Source organism: Amia ocellicauda, chromosome 6 (genome assembly GCF_036373705.1).
Source record: "Amia ocellicauda isolate fAmiCal2 chromosome 6, fAmiCal2.hap1, whole genome shotgun sequence".
Taxonomy (NCBI): domain Eukaryota; kingdom Metazoa; phylum Chordata; class Actinopteri; order Amiiformes; family Amiidae; genus Amia; species Amia ocellicauda.
Genome location: NC_089855.1, coordinates 25493991 through 25507345, shown reverse-complemented (window position 1 = coordinate 25507345; position 13355 = coordinate 25493991). Strand labels below are relative to the sequence as shown.

The following is a 13355-nucleotide window of genomic DNA, read 5'->3' as shown; positions in this document are numbered from 1 at the left end:
TAAGGGGTTATTTTAAAATGTATTTATTTTTATTGGTAAATTATTAAAAATACATGTGCTATAATACATTAAACTTTTTGAAGCCAAATCATACACTGATGCTGTATTTAAGCCATCATTTTATATATTTGTAACTCATCCCTGTCTGTGGATATTGAATGAACTGTAGCCCCTCTGTAAAGCATTGATCTGTACAGGTGCAAGTGTATTCTGACTAATTAATAATAAGAATAACAAAAACAAAACATCATGAATGAATAATTAAAAATTCAGCAGATTTGTTATCCCCTCATTTCTCTCCTCTTTTTATATTAGCTGCCTCTGTTAAAATGGTTGTATCTGCAACAATAGGCTTTTTTATTTTATTTTAACGTGACATCATTCTTTATTGTTGATATAAATGTAATTTGGTCATATAGTGCAATATGTGTAAAACAAACAAAATAAAGGGGAAAAAATGGAAGGGAAAGAGACTCAAGAATGTTTGTATAAAAATAGGTGCTACTAAAATATTGATATTAGGCAAGTTAATTATTACTTATAATGGATTACTGTATATATATATATATATATATATATATATATATATATATATATATATATATATATATATATATAAACTCCTAATTATTTGTCTGAGATAAAACTCTGAAGAGACACTCAGGTCTCCTGATTGAAAAAGTGCAGAAAGCACACAAAGACACATTTTTAAAATGGAGCCTTGTGTTGACAGAGGGGTGTGCCAACTTCCAAAAAAGCCACTTTGGCTATGCTAGCTACATGATCTCAAACTAGAAACAAAATCTGAAACTGAAAATTATGAAACACAAATCATAAAGTATCGAGTAATAAAATTGCAATATTATATGGCAGATTTCAAGAAAGTATACCCCTAAATATATACTAACAGACTTAGCATCCTTTTTATTCAAGGACCAGAGCAGAAATGCCTTGTGCAATACAATGCACTTTTTACACTGTTTTGATTATGAGGTGAACAATAAACATTTGTGAATCACAATATATGCATGATTATATTCCTTAAAATGTATTTCGATAAAATTACCTGTACATCTATGTTAATGTGGATTTAATTTTAAACATAAAAAAATATATAACCATATTTTTTTTAATCATCCAGTGATGAATTACCATCAATATATCCATCTTTTTCAGTTAAGAAAACATTACATTATTTTACACTGTGTAGTTAAAAAACAGAAAAGCAGAAAACAAAAAATACATAGTCCGGCACACCCCATGTCCTGGTAGTCTTTGAAGGTGGTTATTTTGTGCCAAGGCACTTTAACCCCCTGCTTGAAATGATAATTTAAAGAGAAAAAAAACAAGTTTTATATGTAGACAAATATGTAGTTCAAAACTGGCTGAAAGTTGTCTGTTTCTCAAGAACTTCGAGGTAGTCCGGCTCAACCTGAAGTTTAGCTTTTAGTTCCAAATACTCATTTCTGTTGGGTTCAACATATACAGTACTTGGCGTTGTACCATACAGCACAGTTTCTCGTATCCTTTCTGGATGCAAATATTGACGTCTTACATCGTAGTTTGGTGTGTACGGATATGCAGCAGGGCCACTATACTTGTACTCAATATTGTTTCCAGATGGTGACTGTTTGTCTGGTTCTAGGATACCTCTGTAGAAATGTTCTGCATCTTGAACTGGTGAGGGTTCTTCCAGTGGTTCTATGGTGCTTACACTGTATGCAGGGCTTCTTAAATGACTGTCTCTTTCTTCATCAATATTATTTCTATATGTTACTTTTAACTCATGTAGGTCTCTGTAATCCTCAACGGAATTGCCTTCTCTTGATCTGTAAATTGGATTTTTGCACATGTGACCCAGCGGGTGAGGGATATACTCGTATACATGCCCAGCAGGAGTTTTTACTTTGGGAACGGATCTGTTACTGTAAAGACTGTACTGTAAGTTGAAAGAACTCACATCTGAGTTATTAGTGCTGGTTCGGTCATTTTGAGACTTTTTTCGTCTTTTCATCACTACCACAAACAGTCCCGCGGCTACAAAAACAGACATGATGAAAACCAACAGCAGGCTCAGAATGAGGACGGACAAAGGAACAGAGCTAGCTGAAGTATTGTATTTCAAAGATGTTTCTACGGTGGTGGCCCTTTCTGAGAGTGGCTCTTCAGAAGGAGGAGGTGTGGAAACAATAATATCAGAATAATCCGGACAAAGAAGATCTGATTTAATGGATCGCATATCCTCCCCAGACAATTTCTTTGGAGACCCACATATCACTTCATTGACAACGGTGCCAGTATTAAGCTGCTCTAGCCAAATCTTCATGCCCACTACATCACAAGTACAATCCCAAGGATTTTCATCCAAATCAATCTGAACAAGTGATTTGAGCTGATCTAGCACACCACTTACTGGTAAATTATGGAAATGGTTGCTTCGAAGGTTAAGTCTGGCTAGAGTCAATCCAGTAAACACGTTTCCAGGTAAGGTTTTTAGATTATTGTTATTCAGAAAAAGAAGCTGTAGATTTTGTACATACTGAAAGGTGCCTGATACAACTTCTCTTATAACATTGTATTCTAAATACAAATACTGTAGACTCTGTAGCCCATAAAACATTTCTGCTGTGAGTCGTTCAATTAAATTGCCATTTAGGTAAAGCCTACGCAAGTTAGTTAAATCCCCAAAGGCTCTGTCGTGTATGATAGCTATCCGATTGTTTCCAAGGTGAAGTAGATCTAATCCAGTAGCATCTATGAAATCAGATCTGCGTACCACAGGAATATAATTTCCTGTAAGGTACATCTTTTTAGGATTGTATGGTTTGGGTTTTAAATCACCAATATTTTCAATCTTTCTTTCTTGGCAGTTAACATTGAGGCCTAGATCAGAAATTTGTAAATTGCAAGTGCAAGCAGTTGGGCACTCCAAAGGCACGGGGGATTTGGTCTGGTAAGCAATGATTGGCCCTACATTAAATTCATGAATTGAAGATATACGAGATGTGGGCCTAATTCTTAGTTTGTTTTGTGGGCGTGTACCCTTTGTAGGTTTTGATGAAGATCTTAAAACAGCTGAAGATGTTGCTGATGCTGTCACAGCAGCCGGTGTTGTATGAAAGTATCCAATAGTGCTCAAAGGAGGGTGCAGTCTCATATCATATTCAGAAATAGGTCTTCGAGGACATAGTTCCTGTTTTGAAACCTCATCCAGATCTCTGCCATGGAGCCGGAACGGTGTTTCACATACAACTTCTCCCACTAAAGCTGAGTAAGAGATGCTCTCCAGCCAAGCCTTCAAAGCAATTAGCTCACATGAACAATTCCATGGATTTTCTTCAAGCTGTAATTCCGCAATTTTGACCATGTGTTCCAAAAGCCCGATGTAGGGCAACATTTTCAGTCTGTTTCCCCTCAGGTCAAGGTGAGTTAATAGAACATATCGAAAAATGTTGCTTGGTAGATTTGACAACAAGTTGTCATTCAAAATAAGTATTTGTAATTGATGCAGTTTGCTCAAGGTATTAGGCTCAATATTGGTTATGTAATTGTAATCAACCTGCAGGTATTCCAAACTTTCAAGCCCAACAAATGTATCATCCCTTAAAATTTCTATTTTGTTATTGTTCAGATGCAATCTCTTTAATCCTTGGAGTCCATTGAATGCTCCAGTTTCAATTTCTTGTATATCATTGTTACCTAAATCTAAAATTGTAACCCCAGTGTAATTGATGAAATCATTTGGAGAAAGTCTTTTTAGAAGATTTCCAGTTAACAAAAGATGATACACAGAAAAATGTACTGGGCTTATTTCCGACAGTCTGACAATTCCTCTGTTTTCACAGCTTACAATCAATATCCCATCTTTCTCTTCACAAGAACAGAGCTTTTGGCAGATCTCTCCATAATTTTCATACATCTCTATGAAATTCAGAGATGTTGCAGCCAGCAAGGTGATTTGCAATATCCAGATATGCATTTTCACAGAAATGGATGTCCCACTTCAGTGTAGTGCAGTTTCTGTACGTTGTGTCATCTAAAAAGACAATAAACAATTGCAGGTATTCTCTGTTTAATCATTTAAATGAACTGCAAAACACAAAAAAGTACACAAATATATCCCAATCATATTTTCATTATTTTAAAGCAAAACATATGTTACATATGTTGTCTTAATATTGAACAAAGACAGAATGCATTTATATAACCAAATCCTGCAGCACAGAACAGTATTTTAGGTTAAATACATATACACACACGCACACACACATACAAATATATAATTAAACAAATACATATTAAATAACAAAGCATCAACTGAAAATAAGCTGATTTGTCCAGTAAGATAACCGTACTGAATCCAGAGATTTATTTAGCACTACTCAACTTCCAATACCTAGCCCTGTACAGTATTCTGTATCCATGGCATAGAATTTCATATTTAAAGATACGCGATAATAAACGTATAAATATAGATGCACAATATTTTGTTTTCCAGAAATGTATTTAAAGGCATGAGAGGCTGGCTCTTACCAGGTAAAATATAAACTAGGTATGGTCCGAATGACTGATCACTGATACATGTTTGAGTCCGACCATATATATGAGTTGTGCACGGAGGTTACATTATGACATCGAAATAACCATACATTAAAAGCTGATGCAGTTATACTTTTGTCATTAAATGTCAAAAACAACAGCAACAACAATAATCATCATCATCACGCAGATATTCCGGCATATTTCCCGTTGATTCATATATAAAAAACATTAACACTGAACAGTTGCTGGTCTTGAAGAATAAATAAATAAATAAATAAATAAATAAATAAAAATAATAATAATAATAATAATATTTTTGCTACTGTAGTGTATTTTATTACATCTGTGCCCTGAACAAAAAGCAATTGTTTTCTTCTATAAAGCAACCGAAGAAATCACGCAGAAACATAAATGCTAAAACGATTAGGGCAAGAAAAGGGGAAAAAAGAAAACAACATCATTCTTATACACAGTCTACCACCATGCAGATTTTTTTTTCTTCTTCACTCACCCTGCATTTCCGAAGACTTTGAAATATCTGAATCAACTCTTTGATATCAGCCATACCTGACATAACGCTTCCTTCCACAATTTTGCAAAACTGGCCTAATAAATGATTTGATATCATAGGCATCATGCAAAATGATCATCGCCAATGTTACAAAACGTTGGAGATGCTGATTATGGCAGCGATGACGGTCAGCTTTTCATCCTGGGCTTCAGGCAAAAAGATCCCAGTTGATTAAAAGCACAAACGAAGGACTTACGTCATTGATTTAATACCCAAATTTCATCTTGATGAGGGGGGGGGGGGGGGGGGGGGGTCTAAACTAAGCCTCCTTTCTTAGCACCATATTCGGATCTTCATTTACACACACATGCACCCTTCATTTGTATCACGGATAGGGGGGGAAAGTGTCATTTAAATCTGGCTATGCCTTTCCCCTAATGTCCAAGATGCATGATCCCAGCCTAGTGTTAGAAAAGGGGGATAGATCATCCTTCACCCCAAGAGTTATTGTATACGAAAATCAATTATGTTACTTTCTGCATAGGTAAACTCTCAAGCAGTTTTATATTTGAGTTAAAAACCGTCTATCGGTATCTCCCTCTCTCTCCGTCTCCGTCTCTCTCTGACTCTCCATGTATAGACTTCCACTGGAATAACACAATTCATAATTTGTCCTTTCTATTAAGATCAACTCTTTCATAGATGGCATTTATATACCGAGACCCCCAAGTCTTCCGAATCAAATTGTCCACTGCCTCCCTAAAATGCATTCAATCGAAAGCTGTTGGCAGACTATCTAAAAATAAGTTCCATGCCGAGACATGAACATACCTGCACATACATGATACTGCATTTCACGAAAACCCTCCAAAAAAAACAAAAAACAAAAAACAAACAAAAAAAAAAACAATCCAAACGTTTTATCCAAGCATTTTAAGATTTAAAACAATACACAGCTGAGCAACTTGATCCCCGCACTGCATCTGTAATTGGACATATTTCAGGACCATAGACAGAGACTCCCTTTGCTTTCTGGAAATGGAAAGAAAACAAAAACAACCAGTAACTTAAAGCACTGGGAATGACTTACCCGGTTGGACTCCTGCAAGGCCAAAACATTGCATCGACAGCGGGTTTTATTCCTGTAAAGGATCAGAGGCAGTTGCTAAGGATCCGGAAAGTGCAGCTTGTGAGGTTTTTAGCTCTGTATACTGAGGCATGGACTGCACAAACTGCCTCCTTCGCGTTGGCAACGTGACGGGCAGCCCCACAAAGCAGTGTGCAGTGCTTCTCAGAAAAGATCAAGCTTCCCCTGGGCGAGTCTTTACGAATAAGATCTAATGGCAGGGTTTTATTTCAAAAAACAGATATAAAAACATGTATCCCCGTCAAACACAGGCATAGTTCTTTTTCCAAACAGAACAGAAGGAAGACTGTAACCCCCAGTATGTAGTGAGTGGTATGGCTTGTATCGCGTCGTGCAGTGTCTGCTGTTAAAGCTTACTTATATTTCCCATTTTAAAGAAGAGCTGGCGATCTTAATGTGCGAATTTGACAAATAATATATAGTTTGCTGCTGTATTAACATATTCTGTATGATCATCTACTTATCTACCGTCAATCACGAAGCTATATCCTATCTTATAGATTGAGAGACAAAATCAGATTATAGCACAACAAAATGGAAACAAAAAATATTCGGAAGTGCAAAGTATGTCCCAAGGTTTTTTTTGTTTTTTTTTTGGTGATAAAACTATTAAACTTAATTACTGTATGTATGTATTTTTTATTGTTGGACAAGACTTGTTCTGCTTACGATAATAAACCTTTAGATCACAGCTAAGGAGCTGTTAGTAAGGGCATCAATATTTAGGAGAATCAATGCAGTTGTTTATCATTTAGTAGTTTCCACAAAAGCTGCTGAAAAAGCAGTCTGATTAAAAATAAAAATGCCCATAGAGGGCAGTGTAAGACGATAAAAGTGCGGACTTTCCAGCTTATCTGTGTTGGTGAAAGCAAAGATCCTGCCGGTGATCTGGGTGCAGGGTAAAGGGAAATGTGTGTGTGTGAGTGTGTGTGTTGGTGTGTGTGTATTTATATATAGAGAGAGATGGATAGACAGGTCACTCGTTGGGACAAATTGCAGTGCACAAAGTGTTGTTTTTGTTGTTGTTGCTTTTTGCAGAACATAAAATGTCCTGTCAGATGCAAATCTTTCTCTTCGGTGTTTTCATGAAAACTATGCACATATGCATTGCATTATTAGTGCATCATTAGCATTCTTGGGTAATTTATTACAAAAACGGGTTTCCCCCACTTACATTTTTATAATTTCATACAGAAATAAATGAATTTAACTGCTTTCATTTTTTTTTTATTTTTTTTTTACAAAAGGCAAATGCGTTTCACTGAGTAACTTTAAAATATGACAATATATATTGAACACAGAACCGTGTAATATAATGTTGGCGCATATATGTATGTGTGGGTGTGCATATATACAGTAAATTGTATATATATATATATATATATATATATATATATATATATATATATATATACCCATACATGTAGGTATAAAATGCAAAAATTACCTAAACAGTGGTTCAAAATTGTGGTACTGGGAAAAAAAAAAAACTTTGAATGCATCCTCTTACACTCTGCCTCACAAACGCTTTGCTGAGTATTATATATTTAACAGTACATTTTACTTGAATTAGCTTTTCATTTAATACTGTATTGTCTCTACAAAATCAGCCCAAAATATCAAATACTAGGATATTTTATTAAACTATATTCAGACAAATTGAGAACACAATCATATCATGCAAAAGATTATTAAAAAATGCCATAATATGACCTTTCATAGTTCATACTGATCACATTTTCAATTAAATTGAGGTAATGCCAGTCTTCATAATATACCAATACTCGATTAATAATAATAAGTATTTTTTGACACATTAGACAAAAGGTCTTTTATGAATAAAGACATACACAGTTTTATATTAACATTTAAATATAGACTGTTATTATGAACTTGGAAATATTCCACACAATAAATAACAAGTTAGTTTTAATGATAAATTAATTTAAATTTACAATGGTATGAGAAAGGTGAATGACACAATTTGACACAAATATGTCTTCTAGAGTTTGTTTATTATTATGATTAAATATTAAATAGTCTGTCAAAAATAAGTGTGTTTTTTTAATAATTGAAGTTACTGAGGCTTGCTTTTACTCATTGGTGGTAGATTCTGGAACAGGATTTTGAGAGTGTGGTCAAATTCTTCTTCTTCTTCTTCTTCTTCTTCTTCTTCTTCTTCTTCTTCTTCTTCTTCTTCTTCAATATCCTTTATTTAAAATGCACTGCCATACCTTTGATGAGTTCAGCCTCTTTGTGTGATAGTGATCCAGGCCCCAGTGCTTGGATGGGACTTCTGATTTTTCTGCTCTTTTCATTGCTGGCCTCCTTGAACCAACAGAATGGCCTCTCTAGCTTATCAAAAACTGTGTTCCTGGCATTTCCCCTGCTCCACTTCTCTCAAGCTTTTACTTTGCTTTGCTACCAATCAGGAAGTACCTATCCAACCTAGAAATTATTTAATCATTAAACATCTCCTGGGTTTTGTACATTATATTTCAGTTCATGTTCATTTATCTACATTATAGAACACAACCAAGTCTTCCTCAAAGCATGATTTCTATCTTATCATTTTAAAAATACTGTATTTTTTACTTTTTAAGTAGTAACAACTAAACAAAGTACTTTATGTATATGAACTTGGTTTTATTAAATATGGTTTCATTAGTAAACAAAATGCCAATTTTGGCCGGTTTAAGCTTCTTCATTTATTGTAAAGTTCCCCCATTCTGTTCTTGAAGGACCCCAATGCATCAGCATTGACAAGATGACAAGAGAATTTGTTCCAAATAAGTACCACTATTGCCTTCTTCCTGCCTTAGTACTGAATCTGTCAAGGCTCTGTTCCAATTAGACTTCAAGTCCTACTTTCAAAGCTCAGTGTAAATAGACTTAAATCTAGCATATGCAAGCTTGCATGTCCAGCAGAATGTCTTCTTTACTCTGGGTTCTTTTCATTATTTCAAAAGCAACACACATGAAATCACAGTTCTACTGTATCTCCAGCTTTCAAAACTAATATATGCTCATGACATCTGTTTATTGACTTTATTTAAGTACAAACTGGCTGTGGATAAGCTCTGAAAATCAGCTTAAATGTGATACGTGATACTCTTGTTAAAACTGTTGCTTTTTGTGAGGGCCAAACCCTACAATTTCCAGGCCTCTCTGGTGAATCCCTGTTACAGTAAATGTATTAATTTTAGTGGTGGCCCAAGGGTAACTCTGCTGAATGTTTGTTTTTACTTTCAGAGAAAGTATGGTTTGGGACAATTCTCAACATGCCAGTTAGTTTTCATTATCTGACATCTGGGTATCAAGCTTGTGAAGACTATAGTAAAGTAAAGTAAACATTAACCAATTTTTATTAAATTCAGTAGCTTGGCAACATCTGCTAATATGGATTGTATTATAAGAAACAATGTTTCAAACCAGTGTCCATCCACTCGTTATCAGCCAATGGAAGCTACTGTCATGAGATTTGTTAATTAACAAATGATACATTATACAACCCTGTGAATCAAGAATTTGGATAATACAAACTCTGGAAACAATAAGTTGGGGATAAATGGAGAACAAAATAAATAGATTGTCGTTACAAAAATACTTCATAAAATCAACACAATTACATAATTTCAATAGTTGTGTTTTAATACATGCTGCATATGAATATGCTTGCAGTATGATTTGAATATGTGCCCATATATAAAAATGCAACTGATTATTATTGTTAAGTGTATTTGTATGTATTATTGTGAAATACTATACCCATGTGTCATTCCTACTGGTGGTTTAGCTGGGGAGCAGTTGGTACATACTATACCAAAAGAGTTAGTGCTGTTGCAGCAGGGAAGGTGAAAGGTCTAGTTTCTTGAGATCTTGTACGTGTTGAATCCTTGCAGTATAGGTTTTCTTCTGTTTTGCTATGTTATGCTATAGACAGTTTTTCTGGGTCAACGTAAAAAGTATTTATAATAGCACTTTATTTTACACTGCAGAAAAGACAGCTGATTGTGCCCATTACAATCTTAAAGTAAAAATATAAATCTGAGGGGATACAAGATCAGTTTTGCAAAAAACAAAAACAAATATACAAAATAAAAAAATACCTTTGATCTCTCAAGGTCAGATTAATAAACTAATGAAATAAGTATCCAAACAAGTAATCAGACAAAGAACTGTTGGGCTAAAGAATATTCACAATAAGAAAATGCTAGGCTAGAATTTGAATGCACTAAATCATTAGGAGTTGATGCATATATTCGTCTTTTCATTCTTCATTCATGACCCACCTCTGGCTGCACACAGAAGCTTCCATCTGTAATACAAAGGTAGAAACATATTTATAGACAAATGTATACAAATCATCAGTATAATCAATAAGACATTTTATTATGCACAATAATAAAACTAACTGCGCATTAATCTCCTGTTGTTGGAAAGGAGATACATAATTTAGTCTTTGCTGTTTTCCAGGAGCTGTGGACACAGCAACACTTCATGTTGTCTATGTAAACTGTAATTACTATCAAAGAGTAAGAATATGGAGCAAGGAACAGTAACACTCAGTTGATGTGATATTAATGACTCGAGGTGTTGCAGAGAAGACAAATCTGCTCATTTTGAGGTTATGACACAATACATCCTGAAGCCTTGCAGGAACATACAAGCTGGCTTTACATTTTGATATTTAAAAAATTGCTTATATGATAGAATTGATCTGGAAGAGTGGCATACATCTGACTTATACACTACAGTAACATGTAAAGTTGCATTAAAACCATAATTTTAGGAACCAGTTTCCCTTTTCCCTTTAACTTGTAATTGTGTCTTATTTGTGTGTTCAGATGCAATGCTAAGATTGTACACCACTGAGTAGTTGAGTATACTACCCGGTTTTGGTGTGATTGATGCTGAGCCTTCTCTAAATGCCTTTTCTAAAGGTTGATATTTAATAGATGAACCCTGCAGTCTGAGATGGCACATGGTGTATGTGTGTGCATAAAGCAACTTCAGTACTTGTAAACCTGGTAATTGGGAATTTACTCTTCGGCAGGAGTACAATTTATCTGGCTCCGGAGCCGAGAGCACCAGGTTTAAATCCAGGCTTGGCTCAGTAACTAATTTGCAGTTTGTAGTGTGGTGTTGTTTGTTTGATGCTCATGTTAATATGATCTTTAATAAAAGTCTACATTTATCTTTGATTTAAACTATATCATTATTTAAGTAGATGCAAATTCATCTCGTCATTTAAAAACATATGGGAGAGAAATAGTTCACATTACTTTTGGCTCTCCCACAATAACTACTGAAGGGACACTAAATGTAGAAATAAAGAGCTACAACAAATGTCGGAATATATAAACAATAATGTACAGTCCCATTATATGCTATAAAATACTACAACATAATACTAATACATTTCTGTATAGTATGTGTTTTTTACATTATAAGTGTTTTTGTTCAATACCAGAGCCTGTCAGTTACAGTTTGCTGTCTCTATTGATCTTCTTGGAGACTTGTTAACTCTACAGAGATATAACACTGTCCTAGCTCAATGTAAAGGTCAAAAGTGACTTGCTAGGCAAAAAAGGTTATCAAAAGAGATCTGCTGTACAATGGTCAAGCAAAAACCAATATAGTTCCACTTTCATTAAGCGGATCTTTTCAAAAGGCACAAGCCATCGTCACACATACTGTAGCTACATAACTGCAAAGTTTACTGGTGATAGCTTTAAAGCTGTAGGAGAAGAATCCGTTTAAAGAAATGGAAGAAACGAGAATTCTGTCCGATACTAGATCAAAATGTCTGTACTCCAAGCAGGCATAAAAAAAACATTAATCTACACTAATCTACGCCACTGTTACTTATGTCTGTCGTATGTACTAAGTGATTGGGCTATTTTTTTCACAGCTCACCATTTAAGCTCATTAACTTTATATTATGTCTTTGTTCAGTTTCTTTCACAGTATGGTAGGGCTACCACTGCAAATGCAAGTTAATTTGAAACAATGTGCATATTTTAAATATTATCCTCATAAAATATATATTGCAACATCTTGCTTTCACATCAACACAAAAGCTGATAACTATATTTCTAAAAGTAACATTTTTGTTCAGATTTTGTTATCAACATTTATGAAGCCATAGCCCTAACGAAAATACTTAGTACCAAATGTAATTATATATACATATATTACAACATCTGAGAGAAATTGTCATGGCATACAATAACATAAACCAAAAAAAAAAAAAAAAAGGATTCATTCTGTGATCTTTTGTGGTGTAGTTATCATACCATACTGTAAACATTTCATATCGTCCCACCCAACTACTACCACTATGGAGAAGATCATCTTGTCTTTGACTGAAGCAAAATTTGTCTTTTGTGGGATTTATGGCTGGTACAAATCTTTGCATAATTGGCAGAATATTAATCATTTGAACAATGTTAAGAGGGTTCAATAGGGTTTAAGATGGTGCTTGCCCCACTAATAATAATATTATTAATAATAATACAAATAATTGTATAAGTTTAAAACTACATTTTTTTTCTTACATCCTGTATTTGATTACCATTGAAGTAATCAAGAGTGCCAATATTAAACCCCACTTCAAGATTAAACACAGTGACTTTACTGTCATGTTCCCAAAAGCATGTAAAACTGGAATCAGACAAGATTGTCTCCTTGACAGCTGAGATTGATTGTCAAAGCAAGAGTGGGGCACTGAAGCTTCCCTTTGTTTTTCCTGCTTGTCGAATAAGCACAAGAAGCCATTTAAAGATTCAGAAATGGTAACACAATACATCCTGGAGGCACTAACTAAAAGACAAGCTGACTACAAAATAGATAAATGCTTTCTCAAATGACGGAAATAAATTCAATTATGACCACTCGTGTAAATTCAAAGGCATAGTACAGGTGCATGATGAACCCCTATACACAGCTGTTAAACATGAGAAGATCTCAGTACTGCTCTGGTTTAGATCTGTGAAGCTAATACCATTTTCTTTAGCAATCAAAACTCACAGTGCTCCAGAATTGATAAGGACACATTTGAATTTGGGAAACTGGCCTCTTCTTGCTTAAATATTTTAATAAGAGGGACAGAGGGAGACATTCTAATGCCCTGTTCAATGGGAAAGAAATATG

The 13355-nt window shown here is 34.6% G+C and overlaps 1 protein-coding gene across 1 annotated transcript; it reads right to left on the bottom strand.

Moving 5' to 3' along the window:
* Positions 1-360: 360 nt before the first annotated feature.
* Positions 361-6264, bottom strand: slitrk5 (SLIT and NTRK like family member 5). Its single transcript, XM_066706693.1, has 2 exons — positions 6144-6264; positions 361-4036 (listed from the first exon to the last, which is right to left on the bottom strand). The coding sequence occupies exon 2, from the start codon at positions 3977-3979 to the stop codon at positions 1376-1378; it is 2604 nt and encodes an 867-aa protein (XP_066562790.1). The 5' UTR covers positions 3980-4036; positions 6144-6264; the 3' UTR covers positions 361-1375.
* Positions 6265-13355: the final 7091 nt, after the last annotated feature.